The sequence below is a fragment of the Callithrix jacchus genome, chromosome 11, assembly GCF_049354715.1.
Source record: "Callithrix jacchus isolate 240 chromosome 11, calJac240_pri, whole genome shotgun sequence".
Lineage (NCBI taxonomy): Eukaryota > Metazoa > Chordata > Mammalia > Primates > Cebidae > Callithrix > Callithrix jacchus.
Window position 1 is genome coordinate 74652195 of NC_133512.1, and position 21323 is coordinate 74673517.

General features: G+C 38.7%; 1 protein-coding gene across 3 annotated transcripts in view; it reads left to right on the forward strand.

Annotated features, from left to right (window-relative positions):
- The first annotated feature begins 3804 nt into the window (after positions 1-3804).
- The window catches only part of LHFPL3 (LHFPL tetraspan subfamily member 3), a 628028-nt gene continuing 610509 nt past the window's right edge, over positions 3805-21323 (forward strand). For all 3 annotated transcript variants that reach the window (XM_035254019.3, XM_035254020.3, XM_035254018.3), the window contains exon 1: positions 3805-4579. In XM_035254019.3, the coding sequence (XP_035109910.1) occupies positions 4138-4579 (442 nt within the window). In that variant the 5' untranslated portion in view covers positions 3805-4137. The remainder of the gene's footprint in view (positions 4580-21323) is intronic.

Genomic DNA, 21323 nt, shown 5'->3' on the forward strand with positions numbered 1-21323 from the left:
ACCTTGGCAATAGACCTAAAAATCGATTAAGTAACAGATTGTAGAAATCATCTCTTTTTCCATTATCCAAGGTCATAGCAATGACTCATCTGAAAACTCTAAGCAGCTATTGCTTGAAAAATTATACTGATGGCATTTCAGAAGGGGTTTTCAATTTTAAAGAAAATGTCTATTTCACCACAGTCTGATATATCTTTCTTAGGTCTTACCTAATTTTTCTCCCAAGTACTGGGTTGTATTTCTCTTTTTATATTTTTTCAAAGTTATCTTGAAAGAGTATTCATAGAATAAAACTGTACTGCAGAAAGGCAGCTCAGTATTCATCTGATGTCCCATCTTCTTCACCATAATTTTAGAGATGAGAAAGTGGATTTGTAAGATCCTTAGGCTTTCATAGTTCAACAAAGATGGTGCTAGGTCTGGATCCCAGGTCTGTAGTCCTCGAGGGCTTTCATGCTCTCCCCGCTCTCCCATATTGTCTCAGCGTAGTTTGGGATCAAAACATTTAGCTCTTTACCTTACCCAGGATCTTTTTAGCAGTGTTACATGGCCACATTCTTCTTTTGTTGCTTTCTCTGGTAGAGACCTAACATTCATTGAGACACAGTTTGCAAAAAAGTGAGTGTGAGTCTCACTACTGACCCTTTGCGGCAGTCACAGGAAAACAGTTTAGCAGTGAAGTTGGAGATTTGCGTGTTCAGTGTTTCTAATTCAATGCTGTCTATGACACTGGCTTCTACTAGGTATTTAGCACGTATGAATCATGTTATAGTTTCAAAATACTTTTCTATCAATAGCAAGTTCTTAGCATGAATCAGGCTAGTTTTATTATTTCCTCCTCCCCAAAGCAGCTTTCCTGGTCACATCAGATTTGATGATGAGGTGAAGTAAATTGCCCAGATGCTTAGCTGTCACAACTCTCCTAAAGTCTACAGGGTGTAAGCCAAAAGTTTTAGATTAAGGGTAGAAACAGTCTTACATCTGGGATCCCTGGTTACTAAGGACAGGGTTGGGGGGTGGGTGACAAAAGGGTATGGGAAAGGGTAGACCATTTTGAATTGGTTGATAGCAAGCCAGGAGTTCACAGGTATTTTAGCTCATCCTTAGTTGCTAGATTCTTTTTTTTTTTTTTTAACTTCAGGTGCATACTATATCTGGCATTTCTCCCCATGTTATCCCTCTCCACCCTCCCCTCCTTCCCCCACCCCCACCGCTGTCTCTCCCCTACCCTCCCCCCACAACTGGCCCCAGTGGGTGATGCTCCTCTCCCTGAGTCCACGTGTTCTCCTTGTTCAACACCCACCTATGAGTGAGAACATACGGTGTTTGGCTTTGCTAGATTCTTTAAAGATCCTGCTTCATCCTGAAAATCTGCTGTAGTACAGGGAAGGATGAAGATAGGGAGAAGGGCCACTGGCAGCATGCAGTTCATCCCTGACTGACCCTAACCTCAAGAAGCAACAACTCAAATTCTCCGAGGGAATAGGAGCACTTTAGACCAGCAATACACCAACACTAGTCTGATCCTAGTTGCTGTTGACAAGAATGGACACCTTGAGTGTGCCCCTTGGTGTGGTGATTCTGAACACAAACCTAGAGGCAATTCCAAACCTGGAATAAGAATAAGGCTCTCCTTGGGCATGACTCAAATAGAAAAGCTCTTTGAATCATATTTGAATCTGAGTCACCCACCAGTCTTTTCTTTGTCCCATAAAGGCAATTCAAGCATTGAGGTATAAACCAGGCTTTTTGATTCTCAGCCTTCCCTTCTCAGCCACCTCCCATCTCAACCACTCCATGGAAACAGTAAGATCTCTTTCAGGCATTTATTTTAAAGAGAGATTACTTCATAAAAGCAGGTTTTGGGGGCTTGGGGGCTTAAGAGAGTTACTAGAAATTATTGTCAGTTCTTGCTGTAAAGCTATCTCTGCCCCTGAGACACATGGTGTGCCAAATGGCCGCATAAATCTGATTATTCTCCTTTCCTCTTTCTCCTTCCATGTTAAAATGCTTCTGATTTACCAACAACTTCAGGAGAGTTAAAACAAATGACACCTAACAAATTCTGACCCTCCACTGCTACCGATGCACTGATGATGCATCATCATGAACTGTATTTTTAGAGACCTGCAAGTGTTATATTCGGCTAGCCCATATTTAGGTCATCTTTGTCACCTCCTCCAAATCCGTCTGAAATTTTAAAGACCTTCTCAGAGTCTACAATCACACTTGCTAGAAATTCTTACTTACTTAAACTTACATGTCTCACCCTACTGTTTAATTGTTCTCTCTTGATTTTCAAAGCTCTGTCTGATGGACCTTGAAGTGTAATATATGAATTTCATGCCTATATAAAAAGCTGAATGGAAGATTCTGAAACTCATGCATTTAGATCCATTCTCAGTTTCAGCAACAGCCCTTTCATTATCCTATGTGTCTCACACTCCTATTCCACTTTCTCCCTCTCCCTCTTCATAGAATCTCAAATCCTCAGATTATCAAATGAAGAGTTAATTTTCATCACTTAGGGTATGACCCTTCTTCCATGGAATAGCCATTGATACAGCCAATTAGGTATAGACTTAGGGTCCAATTTTATCAGAATTTTCTGATAGAAATGCTTAGAAAATTCGGTGATCATATGGTTCAAAATGATTTGTTACCAAAATCCACTCCTACAATTAAGCATTCTGGTTTCACAGCTGGGGGTGGGAGGTAGTTACACGTTTCTTTGTATCAGAATCAGAAGGAAACAAACAAACAAAAAATAACCATCAGAAATAGAGAAATGCAGTTTGAAAAGTAGAAACTATTAAAAGCAACAGAAAGACTGTTAAAAGGGAAAACATAGGCTAAAGAAACAGCATGAAGGGCAGGTGTACAACAGCCATGCCATGTGAAAATGTAAGGAATTCTTTATGGATAATTCGGGGATCAGTTAGCCTGAAAACAGCACTGGTTAACCGGAGCTTTGGGTATTAGGGGGAGATGGAAATTCCTGGACAATTAATCATCTGCTGCGTCTTTTTGTACCCTTAGCACCCAGCTCAGCGCCTGGGCACAGAGTAGCTGTCAATATTTCAATAGTAAATGGAATACTGGTGGAACTACCCTATTTTCAAACAAACTATAAAATTCTGTGACAGTCACTTCCAAGCATAAGCGGGTCCAATCTATGGGGGGATTTGTCGGGGAAGCGACCTAAAGCAAAGTATGGGGCATCCATTGATACAGTTCCGCTGGCTGCCTGGGGAAAAAACGCAGAGGACGCAAGCTCAGCTGCGGAGATGTGAGACCACCCTTGAGGTTTGTCTTTTACGTTATTGTCCGCCAGGCTCTTGCGCAACTTCTATCTCCACCTGTCGACCTAAAGGCAACCAGGGAGTTAGCCAGGGGCAGTTCTATGGTAACAAGACTCTTGGGGGCAGTACGCCTCCTCTCCCTTGGCGTCCCTCGCCTGCAACTGCCGCGCTGCCTGCCCCTCGTGCCTCTGCAAAGATGCAGAGGTCGAAGCACGTTGCTGTGCGGTGATGAAATGCTCCCTGAATCAGTCTCTGGAGCCCGGCCCCTCACACCCACCAGGATCCTGGGGTTGCCTCTAGTATCCCTGTGGGTGCTCCCGCCCCCTTCTTAGACTACCCTCGCCCTCTAATCCAAGCCCGCTTCTCTGGCTCCTGTCCACCACTTGATGGGCGTTCCGGGGTGGCCGCGGTCCTCTGCGTCCCTGAGCACTAGCAGCGCGGGCCGGGCAGCGGGGAGGGAGGCGTGAAGCCGAGCAGGGGGAGTCCCGGGCTTGCGCGCCGCGGTGCTCCACGAGGGATTTGCCGCCTTCAGCTGCAGTAGCTGCAGCTGCGGCGGCGGCGGCTGGAAGAGGGGTGGAGGGTAGTGAGGAGGGCCGGAGCCCGGGCCAGGAGGGAGGGAGGGGAGCCAGGAGGCTGTGCCAGGCGAGCCGGAGGGGTGCTCCGCGCTCCCCCGCCCTCCTTCCGGGAGCGAGGATGCAGACTATGAAACTGGTGCTGCTGGGTTGAGGCGGAGGCAGGGGAGTTGCAGCGCGCGAGGCTCGGTGAGTGTGTCTCCTGCGTGCGGAGAGGCGGGGGGAGGCGGAGGACCAGGAGGAGGAGGAGGAGGAGGGGGAGAATGCCCGGAGCCGCCGCCGCTGCCGCCGCCGCCGCCGCGATGCTCCCGGCTCAGGAGGCTGCCAAGCTGTACCACACCAACTATGTGCGGAACTCGCGGGCCATCGGCGTGCTGTGGGCCATCTTCACCATCTGCTTTGCCATCGTCAATGTGGTGTGCTTCATCCAGCCCTACTGGATCGGCGACGGCGTGGATACCCCGCAAGCCGGCTATTTCGGGCTCTTCCACTACTGCATCGGCAACGGCTTCTCCCGGGAGCTGACCTGCAGGGGCAGCTTCACGGACTTCTCCACGCTGCCCTCGGGCGCATTCAAAGCTGCTTCCTTCTTTATCGGTCTCTCCATGATGCTCATCATCGCCTGCATCGTCTGCTTTACCCTCTTCTTTTTCTGCAACACAGCCACTGTGTACAAGATCTGTGCCTGGATGCAGCTCACCTCCGGTGAGTGCGCGCTCACCTCCGCGGAGGCGGAGGACCCCGGGGCGCCAGAGCCTGGGAGGGGCCAGAGTGGGAGGGACGGGGGCTGTGCGCGCCACAGTGAGCCCAGCCGCCTAATCCGCTCAGGCGTCGAGGTGTAGGGGGGCGGGAGCCCAGCGAGGCCGGAACCCCCGGGGTTCCCCAGTCCCGGCGCTGGCGCCTTGTCCCGGGGCTTTCGTGAGCCACCCAAGTGTGGGGGACGCCACTCAGAGGGACGCACCGGAGGCAGGGCGGTTGTGGGGCCGAGTCCGCTCAGAACTAAGGATGTGGGGCGGAGAAGTGGCCGCTTAGAGAGATGGGGGCGGGGGTCCGTGCTGAGGGACTACAGAGGGACTGACTGGGCGAAGTGAAAAACGGATTTGGAGAGCTCGTAGTGGAAGGAGCAGCCAGCCTGCCCTGCCCCTCGCTACTGGGACTATTTCTGTCCTTGATCCTGGGAATAGGGGTAGGGGGCGGTGGCTGGAGTGATGCTGTTTCTCTCCGCTCCGGGCAGTTATCTATGTTTTCTCCTCCGTCTGGAGGTGAAGAGACCTTAATTCTGTTTTGGGTTTCCCCCACTTAAGAAGAATGTAGCTTAGAAATTCTTTCGCAATTCCTCAATGTCAAGTCTTCATTTTGCCTCTTTGTTCGTGCAAAGGTCCTTCCATTTCATCTTTAAACAGAGAGGAGTCTTTAGTAAATCAGGATTCCTCCAGATCTCGTTTTGGGGAAGTGGGCAGAGAGGAGAATCTGTTTCAGTAGCATCTCCGATCACTCTTTGCATGTGGATGATAAATTATTGCTAGCCGGAGGTTATGAAAGTACTTTTTTTTTCTGTGCATCAAAGTTACTTTTAACCCAGAAAGGATGGGGTACATTTCCTGATGGCTTTGAAGAGTCTTGAAACAAAACTAACTGACTCCTTACTGTACTTCCCCTGATGCCTATTGTGTCTCTGCCAGCCGCCTTGGATGCCCTCCCTTCTAAAGTCAAGGGTTCAAGGGTCCTGGACACCTTTCTGTTCCAACATTGTTGAGATCTTTTTGATTTTATGGATGATCTAGTTGTAGGAGAACACTGAATATCTTAGACAGCTAAACTTCTCATTTGCATTTTATTTTATTGTTTTCATTTTTAAGATGTTAGTTTCAAGATTTTTGTGGTTCATTCTATTCCTGGAAAGGTTTTCTGAGGAGTAGGGATTAAATCCCCGAGTTTACCAGAGTGTTGTAGAGTGAGTAAATACTTAAAGGTGCTGGACAATAGCGTTAAGGTTCGTAATACTGTATTGCTAGTTGATAACGAAAGAAAAGCTTGTGGGAGACTACATTTGTGTGGAAGTATTTGTTTTGTGTCGTTTCTCGCCTGATTCTGATTTGCCATATACTGTAAAAGTGTGTATGTGAAAAAGCAAGAAATGAGCAAAAGTAGAGACTCCCTCTTTTACACATACCATTATTCTCGTGAAATGTGAGTTCTGCGTCTCCTTCTGCACCTCCGTCCCCAACTTTTTATAGCACCCCTCACTCTGTGTTTTTATATATAATGTTAACTTTTATGGCCGTTTCAAGCAGAATAACTAAGATTTGGAATAAATTCATGTATGATGGCTATTCTTGACACTTAGCTCTGGTTTGACTTTGAAGAGGCCACACAAGATGCAGATGCTGTAGAAAAAGAATTGACCCTGCACAGCTAATTTTAATTTTTCTAAGTTAAATGACCTATTTAGACAGGTGATTCAGATTACATCGTTTTTCAAAGGTCTGAAAATCCTTTGCAGGTGCTTTCTCAACAACATATTCTTCAGTTTTTTATTTTTATGAGATTTCATACTCTAACCCCCCCGCTCTTTTAAAGGAGAGAAAGAAAATGATCTTTGAGAAAGAAATGCTAGCTTTGAAGTTAATACATTAACTGCAGCCATTACAAGGGTCCCCCCCCCAACGCCGCCTTTTTCTGGAATAGAGCACACAAAAATTATCTGACCTGCAGTAGTGAAATGTAATGTTGTTCTCAGGCATTTGACATCAGTATTTATCCTGTTTTCCATGTCATATAAAATGTGGTGATAGTTTTTGTACTAAATAAAATGTAAGGACATTTACCTCAATTGGAGAAGTCCAGATCCTTAAGTGATATCCTTTTTAAAACCTTTGTTTGCATTTATTTGGTATTTTATTTCTAGGTAAACTGTAGGACATGATTTTGTTCATTAGTGAAGTATATTAATAAAAGAAGAATGGATTCTGATGACAGGTCAAATAAGAATCTGTCACTCACAGATTTTTAAGGCATGACATACAGAAGATATTTCTAAAGAATGTTACATTTAACATGGGTTTTCAGGTTTTATTTTTAAATTAAGCCTCATGATACAAACAAAAAATTTAACATGATCTATTGTAAGTTTCTTTGAAAGTTTAGTCTAGCCTTTAGACTATTCCTCTTTAATATTAAACTTAATATTAAGTAGCCTTCTCCTACCTATTGTTTAACTGTACCTAGACTTATCTCTAGTGTAATTTGCTAAATATGAAAGATGAGACCTTAATATACTGAGACCCTATTGGAGACTGTTTATCCCTCATTGGAAATCAAACTGTTCACTTGTGTGTTTAATTATTTAAGCATTTTTAGATATACTAACATCCTATTATAGTCAGGTAGAATATAAAATCCTATTTCAAGTGATACATTAAGATGACAAAACAGGAGATTTCTTATAGTATTACAACACAAATAATTACTATTTTTATGATTCTGAACAATGAACCAGAAAACTTAATTTATTTATTGGACCTGAAAATGATGTTGGTCATTTACCTAGGTATGTGAAGCACGCTTAATTAATTGAGGTGTTATGAACACCTTACCCTCTCCCTCCCCAATCTAAATCTTGTTCAAACACAGTATGAAACTAGGAAACACAGAATTAGGAATTAGGAGCTAATATATCACACTGTCTTTGGGTGTAATCCTGTACATACAGACCATGCCTTATATGAACACTGGAGACATAAAAATAATACATAAAGAATGATAATCAGAGATGTAAAACTTTCCTAAATCTATAGAAAAGCTATTTATTCATAAGGGAGAAAAAAGGCTTCTTTCTGTGTGATTTCTCTAACACTAAAAGGAAAGGAGTAGATTTGTAATTGGTCAAGCAGGGTAATAAAGTTCAGATTTTTAAAAAATCAGGTTGGAAAGGGAAATTTCTTCCCCTGGGAACCTGATTTTCTGCTTCTATGTTCTTGTTTTCTTTAAGTCAATATTTCATTTGGTTTCTGAGTCTACTAATAACCACATTTATAAAAGTGTTTTGTTTTGTTTGTCCTAGTGACTATAAGCCATACCTTGAATTGTTTCTAGAAGCCCATGTCCATATTAGGCCAAAGAAATTTTTTATTTTTCTTTTTATAAGCTGAACTATTCAGGTGGAATTTAAAGTTTTATAGACATCCATCATTGATTTATTGGTCCAAGGCAGCAGATGAGGAAAGATACTTGCTTTCTTCTGTGGAGATGGGACACCTGATCCAAGTTGGATTTTCTTATTAAGGAGGGATAAAGACAGAATGGGTTGTTCTCCTCAGACTCCTCATCTGTATTATTCTGAGTGTACCAACAAGGAGGGCCACCAAGATGGCAAGGCTTTATGGCAAGGGGTAAGGGCTGAATTGTTTAGTCTGTTACCCCTAGGCTCCCAGCTTTAGTTCTGCCAAATTCTTTTCATCCCACTTGCTTTCTTAAATTTTATAACTTTGTTCTTTAGCTGAGATGAGAATCACCAAAGGTAATCACTGTATTTCTTAGCCTGCAAGAAGAGCCTGTGAACAGTTATACCATCCTATCTTGTGGCACCCTCCTCTTTTCTTATAGATCTCATTAGCATTTGAAATTACAGCACATTTCCATGTTTATTTAATTTCTGTCTTCTCTAGTACATTGGAAGTTCCATAAAACCTTGTCTGTTTTTCTTTATAGAGCATAGAGGTCAAAGCATGGAAATTGGAGTTCAAAGATGTGGGTTTGAAGCCTGGCTGTGACACTTATGGACTCTGTGACCTGGGGAATTAATCTTTCTATGCTTTAGTTGGTCATCTGCAAATATGCTTATAATTGTACCCTTCAGGAAACTGGTGCAAAAACTAAAAGAACTAATGTGTATACTTAGTATCTGGCTTATAGTAAGCAGGCCCTCTGCGAGTGTTGGATATGGTTGCTGTTTTTGTCTTGTTATTATTATTCCTATGTCTTGGAACAGAGTAGTATGTGTACATCTACTTTTGTTGAGTTGATGAATAAAATAAGAATGAATAATTGAGTGAAGGATGAAAGGAAAAAATACTTTAAATTTCCCATATGTTGTGCCAGGCGCAGTGGCTCAGACCTATAATCCCAGTACTTTGGGATGCCAAGGCAGGCAGATCACCTGAGGTCAAGAGTTCAAGACCAGCCTGGCTAACATGATGAAACCTCATATCTACTAAAATTATGGCTCATGCCTGTAATTCCAGCACTTTGGGGAGGCCAAGGCAAGCAGATCCCCTGAGGTCAGGAGTTCATGACCAGCCTGGCCAACATGGTAAAACTTCATTTCTACTAAAAATATAAAAATTAGCCAAGTGTGGTGTTGTAAACCTATAATCCTAGCTACTCAGAAGGCTAAGGCAGGAGAATTGCTTGAACCTGGGAGACAGAATACATTTCCCATATGTTGTGGTGAGAAGTGAATGCTGTGTACTTTGAAAGCTGCGATACTCATTTCTCATTGCTGTGTGGCATCAGTAATAGTGACCACACTGAAAGAACTATTCCTTGTTCTTTAATGACAATGGTTGTGACTTGACAACCTAATTTGTGATGAAATTTTTCTAAACAGAGATTTTTCTGTTGTGTAGGCAATGATCTTTATTACAACATTGGGAGATAATCACATCTCAGGCTTCAGCAAATTTTCCCTTACCATTTATTTTTTCATTTAAATAACCCGTATCATTCAAAATGGAGGTTTTATGTAAAAATCAAGAGACTGGGTTTTCTTTCAGGAAGAGCAGGGACTTGTTCTCAGTTGGATTTCCTTATGTACCTTCAGGAGCAATAAAGACAGGAAAATACATGTTTTCCAGGCTTTCCCACTTCTTACTGGGAATCGGTGCAGATGTGCTCTTCTTGAACTCCCACGGAACCTGCCAAACCTTCTCTGATAGAGTGATTCTGAATGTGCTGAGCTCTGATGGGGTGCTCTGAAGAGGGGACAAAACTGAGATGTACTCAGGTGTAGACTCAGTGTTCAGGACACTCATCTGTCCTTACCGTTTGGCAGTATGAGAAAGCGAGCTCTTGCCCCAAAGTGCTGCTTATGCAACTTAAGTTCAGTGCCATGGAGTGACCCTAAAGAGAGGCTTTTCTCTGCCAGAGCATTTCAAATATTCTCCAATGTGTAGAGGAAAGGCTGTGTGCTGCTGGTGAGGGCAGTTAATGTTTTCTCACAATGTATTTCACTTAAAAGAATTTTTTAATTACCAAGACAAACTTAGAAGATAGTGACCTGAAATAATTTAGAAACTTTCCCCTTCTAGGTAATGTGACAAGAAATATAACAATTGAAGAGATGTGTGAAAATATATTAATGTGATGTCAAAACAGTTTTTATGAAAGTGAGATTTTAAGCAAAATCGGTGAAAAATAATTGGTCCCATATAACCCATACAATATATTGTTAAGAATTTTTTTTCTTGATGCAAGGCTGCACATTTAACAACTTTTCCACTGTAAAAATATAAGAAAGTACTTATATACATCTATAAATAAATAATAAATATAAGCCTAACCAGAATGTAGTATCAGAGGCTTAACATGAAAACACCTGTTTGGTAATTTTTGTTTGGAATGTTGCTACCACCCAGGAAAGATAATCCAGATGGCCAGGCTAGTATATTGCACTGTATGTACCTACCTCAGAAATCTTTCAAAGGGAGTAAAATTTTAAATGGAAAAAAAAAAGAAACAAAAGAGTATATAGCTAGAGTTCCAGTATGTGGCTCAGTGCACTTCTGCATGTGGTGTGAGGAGATAAACTATGGGGAGAGGAGAAGAGGGTATTTTGTATCACATTGGCATGAAGCAAAAGAATGCTCCAGGAGAATTCTAATTTGGGAGCTTAATCAAATGAGAACTGGGCTAGTTTTAAAGAGTAATTTCCATAATATGTTTGAAGTTTAGGGGTTAACACCAGTTTTAATTAATGTGAATTTTCTTTATCATAATGAGTCAACTGGAATTTTTATTTGATAAGAGGAAAGACTAAGGAGCTGACCTTTATTCTTAATAATAAAAAGAAGATAGTAATAATGCTGGAAAGTAAGAGGCTGCTTCATATAGCAAATAGTAGATAAGTTATTTGATGACTTACACATAATGCTGTTACGAAAAGTCACTGAGGCATTTGAAAAATAGAAATAATCTCCCTCAGCATCCTAAATGTTTATGTAATTAATATCGTCGTTAAAAATATAAGCTCTCAAATTATGGCTATAATTCTATGATATTCCCAATGCACAAGGTCCTGGTACTATTCATAGTTTAAATTGTCTTAACTATAATCTTGAGTACATTTTTCACCTTTTTTGCTAAAATGAAACAGAAAAATAAGTGACCCGCAAGGGGAAGATAATAATTTTTTGACCAGTAATAGACATGAACCGTATCTGACTACTATTGTGTAGAATGAAAACAAACCTTTTGGAAATAGAGTTGCTGGCACAGAATTGTCATACTTGAGTTCTGACATCTTCCCCACCCTAATGAAACCAAGGGCTGCAACAGGGTAGGAGCTACTATGTGTGGTCAACAGGAAGAGAGATCCTAAATGATTGTCTGAGTGAAGCTCGTCTTCTAAATGCATGAAATTTGAAGATTATGACTTATTAATGAAAGGGCTAGTGAAAGGGCAGTGAAAAATAATGACATAAATGATAAATACTTGTAGATCTCAAAAGAGGCCCTAACTCAGAAGCAGACATTTACGACCCAACTAATCGAGGGAGTTTTCCACATTCTTTGCCCTGTTAGAAAACAATGGCAGACAGGATTTTGAAGCGGGCTCAAGTTTAGCTTCAGTACAGAACACATCACAGGCCCATGTATTTAAGTGTTTGTAGATTCCTTATGGAAATAGTCTGGAGGAAGTGTTTTCTGCATGGCCTTTAGTTAAGTGAAGAGTGAGGTGCTATAAAATCAAAATGGGAAATATGTATCATAATTGACAGAAGGCTCAGTATTAAAAAAAAAAAAGGCAAACAGATCCAGCTGTGAAGAATATCAGGGATATAGAAAAGTGACTCCAACAACAAATGAAGTATGAATAGTAAAGGGACAATGAAATTCAAGATTGGAAAGCCTGTGGAATTTAATAACATCAAACGCCTGTTGAATTTGGTATCATCAATGGCTTAAAAATGTATTGGCACAGGACAAACAGAGCTAGAATATGCCTTACGGTGCAGAGCTGTGTGTAAAATCCCAGTTTTTAAGCAAGAAAAATTATGGCTTCACTCCCAATCAGGGAATTATATGACAGACTCTAAGATCAAGCTATTTAAAGGAAGAGATACTAGATGTATGGCAGGTGGAAATAAGGAGAAAAGTTAAAATACGACAGGCAACCCAAGAAAGAAGAAGGCATTGTAAAATTTGATGAAAAGCATTTCTATAGTTTCTCTTTGAAAACCTAGTTATAAATTGTGAGTTTAAATTGATTTCTGTAATATAATGCCTTTAATGGGGAAAGGGAACTTACAGTGAACATTTGGGTAAATACATTTTCAGAACATCTTTAAGAACATGTATAATTACAAACTAGACTAATTGAATTCATCTAAAATTCAAATGATTAATAACCAGTGATATTGTGGATTTGTGTGATGCCAAATATGAGTTAACTGAATATCTACATTTTAACCAGTTGACTGGACAAAGCATAAAACTGACCGCTTGATATGTTATAAAAACCTTCATAGAGAAAGGAATGCTCCACTATAGTGTTTTAAAACCCATGGTTGGTGACCTTTTAATGGTTATAATATCAGTTTGTAGATAATTAATATTAAAGCTTGGATTAAAACTGAGTAGAAAATATGAATACAAGGCATGTAAAAAGGGCTTTATAAAACGTTTATTTTCTGAAAACATTTACATACTTACATAAGTGTGTGGACTAGGTTGCAACATAATATGTATTAATTATTGTAGGCTGTAGTCACAATGTTTGAACAACACTATTCCAGAGAAAAGATGATTTAGTGTGAGTTTAGGAAAACAATCATCTCTTTGGAAAACTGTTGAAGATTTATACAAGTTATTCATACTAATTTTGTATTAGAAGGTAGATTAGATAAAATATACTTAACCTAAGCAATTTGAGAATTTTTTCCTTTGGTTTTATTTTATCACTTCCATTTATGACTTTAATTGCTAATGTATCGCCAGTTAAATTTTGGGTTGATTGAAAATTAGACTTATTTTCTAGATGTGATTTGATTGACCCTTTGTGCTATAAAAATGACATGGTCCACCTCTGAGAAACAATATAGCTTAAAAACCATTTAACAAAACTAACCTTGTGTGAAATAGATATAGACTCATAGTCTTTTGAATGTTGGACAGATATTAAAAATCATTTAACATAATCTCATTTTCTTAATTAAGAAATAATAATGGTAAATACTAACTATTGAGCAACTAACACTTGCAAAAACCTTTAGTTTAATCCTCATAACAATCCTACAAGGTTCGTTTTATGATACCCATTTCGCAGATGAAGAAATTGAGGCTTAAAAAATCACTCAAAAGAACTTGTTGAAGGTCATAGAGCCAATAGGTGGTTTGAGCCAAAATCATACTCTTTCCCTGGCCTACAGCATGTTTCCACTAAGTTTGAGAGAAAATAAGAGTCTTGCCAAAGAATACCTTGGAAAAATTGGGATCAACGTGCTCATCACGCATCTGATTCCCACTGCAGTTCCATTTCACCTACTTTCTATTTGCCTCCCAATGTAATGTCCATTTATTTAGTGTAAGTCTTCAATACTCATTTTCACCATTCTGTAACATCATAAAAGGAAGGAGCTGCTGTTTACAAAGGAAATAATTATATATTTACCAGAGTTTCCTCTTCAAGCACACTTATGTGTGATGAGGTAGCCCTCATACCATCCTCTTCATTTCTCTAACCGAGAGGCTGGGTGGTTCTTTTCCCCTAAAGTTCCCTTGGTTACCCCTCTGAGATTACTGCCATTAATCTTAGATCGTGAATCTCTACAGGACTAGAGCAACATCCACATTACTGACTCTGTGTCATCCATTACAGCCCTAAATTAAATGCAGAAATTTTATTAATAGATTTGCTTATTGATAGTGGTGGTGAAGATGGACAGGGTTGCTAAGGCATGGACTGAGTTCCAAAGCAGGTAATAATAGACTTGAGCAGTTCCTGGAGGGATCAGGGTGAGAAAGGGAAGCTAAGCTGTGGTCAGAATATTTGCGTCTTGAACTATCATCTTATTGGCTAGATAACTTTGGGCAAGTCATCTAACTATTTTTGACTTTTCATTTTCTTAATGTTTCTAAGGCTTATACAGTTCTATTCCAGCTACAAAAAAAGAGATTACATGTTACAGACATTTAAAAAATAACATCTGCTAACCAAGTGTTGCTGTGTATTTACCAAGAAAGTAAATGTTAGGAAAACCATCCAGGATAGAGTGAAATTAAAGCAGAAAGAAAATAAAGAAAAACCAGAAAAATGGAGAGGCATCTAAAGTTAAATTTTCTCAATCTCATGAAACGTTAAATAAAATCTATTTTCTGCATTCTTAGGATTATCGAACTAATACATGTAAAACACTTAAAATTGGACCTAGAACATAGTAAGCACTCAAAAAAATGTTATCTATGATTACTGTTACTACTATTACTATGAGAAAGATCAGGGCCAGAGGCATGGTTAGTGTTTACAAAATTTAGTAAACAGAAAAATTGAACTTACAGTGTGCAACCTAATAAAGGCAGATTAGTAGCACAGTTTGTGTATGCCAGATCTACCTTGTTTGGAGATCAAGGAAATGTTTTTGAGTACCTTTAGTAAACTGTACGGTGGGCTGGCTGTGGTGGCTCATTCCTATAATCCCAGCACTTTGGAAGGCCAAAGTGGGCAGATCATGAGGTCAGGAGATTGAGACCATCCTGGCTAACACAGTGAAACCCCATCTCTACTAAAAATGCAAAAAATTAGCCGGGTGTTGTTGCATATGCCTGTAGTCCCAGCTACTCTGGAGGCTGAGGCAGGAGAATTGCTTGAACCCGGGAGGCGGAGGTTGCAGTGAGCCAAGATTGCACCACTGCACTCCAGCCTGGGTGACAGAGTGAGACTCCCATCTCAAAAAAAAAAAGTAAACCTTGCATGGTGTTATAAAAATGCCCTTGTGATCCTTATAATGAATTGTATGCTTTACTTACAAAATATCAGGTTCAGTTGAGTTTAATTTTGTGTTAACAGGTCTAGCTCTTCCATGTTATATGTCTGGAGTAATGATTCAAATAATAGGAATGTATTTGGGAGATCATTTTGAACTGTTTGATAACTTCAATTAAACAACTTGAAAAAAGGAAGCCATGTTTTGAAGAATGTGTGGCAAGACAGTTTTTAATTGTGTCAAGACCTGAACATTTAGTCATTCTTACTAATCTCCTCCAAATGATAGAGAAATATTATCAGCTGTTACCCAAATTATTTCCTCTTCACAGTTATTGAAAGCAAAATGGAATATTCTCTGACTCTAATAACATCAGGAACAAATTAGAAATAACATTTTTCCTTTGCTCTTCAAAATGTGACTGTAATACATTGAAAATTAGGATTCTCAATGTTTATCTGTGAATCTTTATTTTTTTCCTCAGCAAAGAAGGTAATGATTTAAAATTTTCAGACTTATGCTCAAATGAAGGTTATGTTGTTCCATTTTCATTAGCATGTTAATTCCTTGTATATCTTTAGCTTTTCTAAAGTAAAAAAGCAATAACATTGCTTCTTATAAATATTTCATTTTAGTTTTAAAGTCACCAATTTATTATAAAATCAGAATATCAAGTTTTCTATGATTACTTCTATGCCTACAATACAAACTCTTGGATTAAACTATAAGCAAATGAACATTCTCTACTTTACCTATTCACCCAAATTCCTTTTGTGGTGACTATTTAGAGCTGATTTTGACAAGAGAACTTACTAAATAAGCTTGTTCAACCGGACTGTTTTTGGAATGCCAGTGAGTATCACTGAGCAGTCTTGAAGACCATGGTGAATATAGTTCTGCTCTTTCAGACCTCTCAGTCTTTTGAAAGGGCTCTTTAGTAAGATGAGCTAGGATGGGGAAATGGGTCAGGATCCACCAGCCCCAGTTCACTTGGCTGAAGACCCCTCCATTGTCAGCAGGATGGGCTCTAGAGGGAGCTCCAGCCTTGTCATCTTGACTTCTCAGAATTTTGCCTTTCACAGGGTCAGGTCCAGAGTCATTTTCTCCCTGACACCGCTTGTAGGATGATATTCTAGAGGATGGAGGGTGGAGGATAAAACATGAAGGTTGAAAAAGAATAAGAAAAAGGATTTATCAGAAAACATACAGTAGAAGGAAAAGCTCCTTTACCAATAAGGGAAAAGCCAGATCCTCCTGAAATTTCTGCAGCCCCTTGCCTTGATATAAAATACTTTGAAATTACTCTCTATAATTCATCGGACCTTTGAAGAAGCTGGCGTGACTTCCATTGTTCTCCTTTTTTGGAGAACTCATTGGCATGGTCATCCCTATCTGGACATTTTGGTTGTTATTTCTTAGACTGGAGATGGACACATGGCAATGAATTGAGCAGGTCACTGGATAATGCAAAAGAAATTGAGGAATTCAGAACTTCAGGATTCTAAACAGCCATTTGGTCTTGGTGGTCATGAGCTACGCATTATAGTTGTGTCTCTGCAGGTGCTTGAACTTGTTTTGAAAATTTTAAAAGTAGCATTGGAAATCCCATTTCTTGGAAAACTTTGGGGACTTTTCAAAATTTAAAAATAATGTTTATGATAACTCAGAACATGGATCCCAGCCGTAGGCAAATAATGCTTAACAAAATCAGAATGAAAAACTGGGCACCAAATTTAATCATCAGTTTCTACCTACAAATTCTAGTCTCTATTTCCTTAAATAAAACAAAAGAAAAGGAACTAGTTGCTGTTATGCCCACATGTAGCATTATCCACTGAACACCGCTCAAAGGAGACACAGATTCTCAAGCTGCTTTCTATTTTGTCTCTGTAGGAACCAGAAGTGCAGAAAATTCTTTAGAGGAAAATTTTTGAAAAGCACACTTCCCTTCTCTACATCAATAATTTTTTTCCATCTTATACTCAGAGAGCATTCTTTCTAATCCTTACCAGAATTTTCCCTCATTAGCCCCAATGCCCTGCTATGTTCTCAGCTCCCTCTAAAGTGTCTGTGTGTGAACAAACCAAGTAGAAAATCTGAAATATTGATAGTGCAAAGCATGCTAGCATTACTGTGTGACTGCTTAGAATGTTTGGCCACACTCAGTGTGCAGAGAACAAAGGAGGAAAGTTCTGCAATCAGTGTGAGTTTGCATTTCACAAGGGCTGTTCCCTTCTCTTTTGCATATTATTAAAGAATTGATTTTTGTTTTTGGAAAGTCTCTAGAAAGCCAACCGAATGATTGTGAGTGGTGGTCCCTATACACTGAAGGTTTAATTATAATAGAGCTATTCAAGAAATGGAATGAGTCTCACAGTTCTTCATCTCCAAGTCTCATTATAACATGAGCAGTTCATTGGAAATTTCTCCCCAAATGTGTTAAAGTATTATCCAAGTTTAGTATAGAAATGTGATTTAAATGTCTATTGTGTTATAAATGTTACTTAGCCTAGCCATTACTGTTTCACTTCATCTGCCTCATGTTATGAATAACATATTTTACATTGTGTATGGCGTGTGTGTGTGTGTGTGTGTGTTTTAAATAATGATAAATGACCATTTGTTTACCGGCTACCCACTCCCCTGATTACATTTCCTCTCACCCAGAAGTAGCCACTTTCCTGAGTTTTTGTGTTATTACCTTACATTTTCTTATAGTTTTATCACTAATGTACACATTCCTGGGTAGCATATTGTTTAATTTTGTCTGATTCTGTTTTTAAAGGAAATGCTTTTAATATTTCACCATTTAGAATGACATATGCTATAGATTTTTATTTTTGCAAAAACTAGTTAGGTTTAAGAAGCTCCCTTATTTCTTACATTGATAAGTTTTTAAATTGTGAATATAAGTTGAATTTTATTGAATACATTTCCTGCATCTATTCAAGTGATCAAATTACTTTTTTGAATTAATATATATTGATAAGGTAAATTATAATATTGGATTTTCTAATGTTGACATAATCGTGCATTTCAAAAATAAAGCCAACTTTGCCATACATCATGAGACTCAATTTCTAATATTTATTATTTTTATTTTTTTTTATTTCAACAGTTTTTGGGGTACAAGTGGTTGTTAGCTGGATGAATTGTATAGTGGTGAAGTCTGAAATTTTAGTGCACCTGTAGTCTGAGTTGTGTACATTGTACACAATATGTAGTTTCTGAATCTCTAATTCCCCTTCCACCCTCCCCAGTCTGAATCTCCAAAGAGCATTATATCACTCTCTTTGCCTTTGTGCACCCATAGCTTAGCTCCCACTTAAAAGTGAAAACATACAGTATTTTGTTGTCCATTTCTGAGTTACTTCACTTCAAATAATAGCCTCTAGCTTCATCCAAGTTACTGCAAAAGACGTTATTTTGTTCCTTTTTATGGCTCAGTAGCATTCCATGCTCTATATGTGCCACATTTTCTTTAGTTACATATTAATTGATAGGCACTTAGATTGGTTCCATAGCTTTACAATTGTGAATTGTGCTACAATAAACATGCACACAGTGCCTTTTTGAGACAATGACTTCTTTTCCTTTGTGTAGATACCCAGTAGTGGGATTACTGGATCAAATGGTAGATCTACTTTAAAATTTTTTAAAAAATATTTTCATGAGTTAAGTTGCTCTTTTTTTGTTTCCTTTGTCATACTATCTACCTAGCTTGGATAAGAGGGTTATATAAGATTCATAAAAGTTGAGAAGTCTCTTTTTCTGTCTTTGAAAAAAAATTGTGTATGAGTCAAATGATTTGTTTTTGGAATGTTTAATAGAATTATTTCATAAAACTGAGTCTCTTGTTTCTTTATGGAAAGATTTTTATCCTGCTTAATACATTATTTGTTATAGAATCATTGAGGCTTTTTATTTCATCTAAAGTCAGTTTTTTAAGATATATTTTCCTAAGAATTTGTCCAATTATTTTATCTAGATCTTCAAATTTATTGTCATAAAGCTACTCCCCTATATTTGCTTGTGTCTTCTCTATTTTCTTTAGCTCAATTTTGCCAAAGTTTTGTTACAGTCTTTTTAAAAGAACCAGCTTTAAGTTTGTTAATTTTTCTGTATTACATTCTTCTGTCCTATAGCATTCATTTTGCTTTTTAAAATGTTTCATTTATTCTATTTTCTTTGGATTTATTCTTGTTCTTTTTCTAACTTTTTCATTTGGTTATCAAGTTTGTCAATTTTTTATCTGCTACAACTTTTATGGGAAAACAATCTGATTATGCTGAGATTTTTGAAAAGGGCATTGTAAGTTTTGAGCAGGAATTGCATGCAACTATTATAAGCATCATATTATTATATGTTTATTACAAAAAGCTCAAGTTACTCATTAAAATTTTACAAATATTTCAATGTCATGGTTTATACAAATTAATATACTTGATATTGAGGCTATATTCAATATATTTTAATATATATTTATATTCAATTTTTTCTTATATGAAGTAAATGTAATGAATGTTTTTACAAAGTTAACATTTAGCATAATAGATGCTCCTAGATACCTTTCCATTTATTCTAGCAATTACTATTGTACTAGTATCATTTTCTATGATATAAAAAAAGATGAGAAAAAACTCTTCACCACTAGTAGTCAGTTGATGCCCCCATGGTTAATGTCAGCTTTAATGCTCCATTACGTCTTTGGATTTTTGCTTTGTCTTTTTTCTTACCTCTGATAATTTATTACTTTACTATAAGCTCATGTGCATGCTTTTAAAAGTTTCAAATTTTTATTTCATTTTCATTTTCTTTCTTTCTTTTTTTAAGATTCTCTCTCTGTTGTCCAGGCTGAAGTACAGTGATGCGATCTCAGCTCACTGCAACCTCTGCCTCATGGGTTCAAGCAATTCTTCTGCCTCAGCCTCCTGAGTAACTGAGAATACAGGCACGTGCTACCGTGCCTGACTAATTTTTTTACTTTTAGTAGAGAGGGGTTTCCCCATGTTGGCCAGAGTGGTCTCAAACTCCTGACCTTAAGTGATCCACCCACCTTGGCCTCCTTTGTTATTCAATATTTTCAAGTGTTCTAGTTAGAAGGATTTTTGGGTCATCTGTCCTGCTGTATTGTCCAAAATGTAAGTCCCGTGGAAAATATTCTATTGCCTTTGCTTAGCTCTGTGACCGCACGAACTCCAAACATCAAAATGTCAAGTCACCACTTTGTGCCATTGCTCTGTGGAGAACAGGATGGGAGAAATGGAGATTGTAGTTTCTGAACTGACAACTCAGAACTAATGAATCGCCCATAGTGGGTTAGTATCATGTTTTTCTAAGATTAAACTATATTAGGAGCAAAGAAGTGAAGGTCTCTACTTCCAGTGACATTTGTATGTAGTATAGTAGATTTCTCTTAGTTCTCATATAAAAATACCAAATGAAATAATAAAAATACTGTAATTGGATTATTACTCCTTCTGTTCATCTTTCACTTTTTCATTTATCCTTCCCTATTGCAGTCCTTTGAGGTGTACTAGAGGAGATATGAAGACTAACACACTTTTTTTCCTTTTTTTGAGATGGAGTCTCACTTTATCACCCAAGCTGGAGTGCAATGGCACGGTCTCAGCTTACTGCAACCTCTGCCTCCCAGGTTCAAATGATTCTCCTGCCTCCATCCCCTGAGTAGTTGGTATTATAGTGCTCACCACCATGCCCAGCTAATTTTTAAATTTTTAGTAGAGATGGAGTTTCACCATGTTGACCAGGCTGGTCTCGAACTCCTGATCTCATGATCCACCTACCTCAGCCTCCCAAAGTGCTGGAATTACAGGCATGATCCACCACATCTGACCTTCTTTCTAATGTTGAGGATCTCTTCAAGATTAGTTTTCTTCCTAAGATTGGAAATAATTTTGCTTTACTGGGAAAAAAATGTGGAGGCCATTATACCATACTACATAAGTGCCTAAGTTCCCAAGCCAGAACATTTGAGTTTGTGTAGTGGATACTTCTTTTACAGAGTAATTGTATGACCTTGGACCAGTTCCTTAACCTACCTGTGCCTCAGTTTCCTCATCTGCAAAATGAGGATTAAAAATAGTACCTATCTCATATCTGGTACACAGGAAACATTGATAAACATTAGGTATTAGAGTCATCATTATCATTGTCTTATAATCACTCTAGAAAGGCAGTCCCAGAAAGAACAAGAAGTATAAAGGACCTGGTAGATTGCTCTTCTA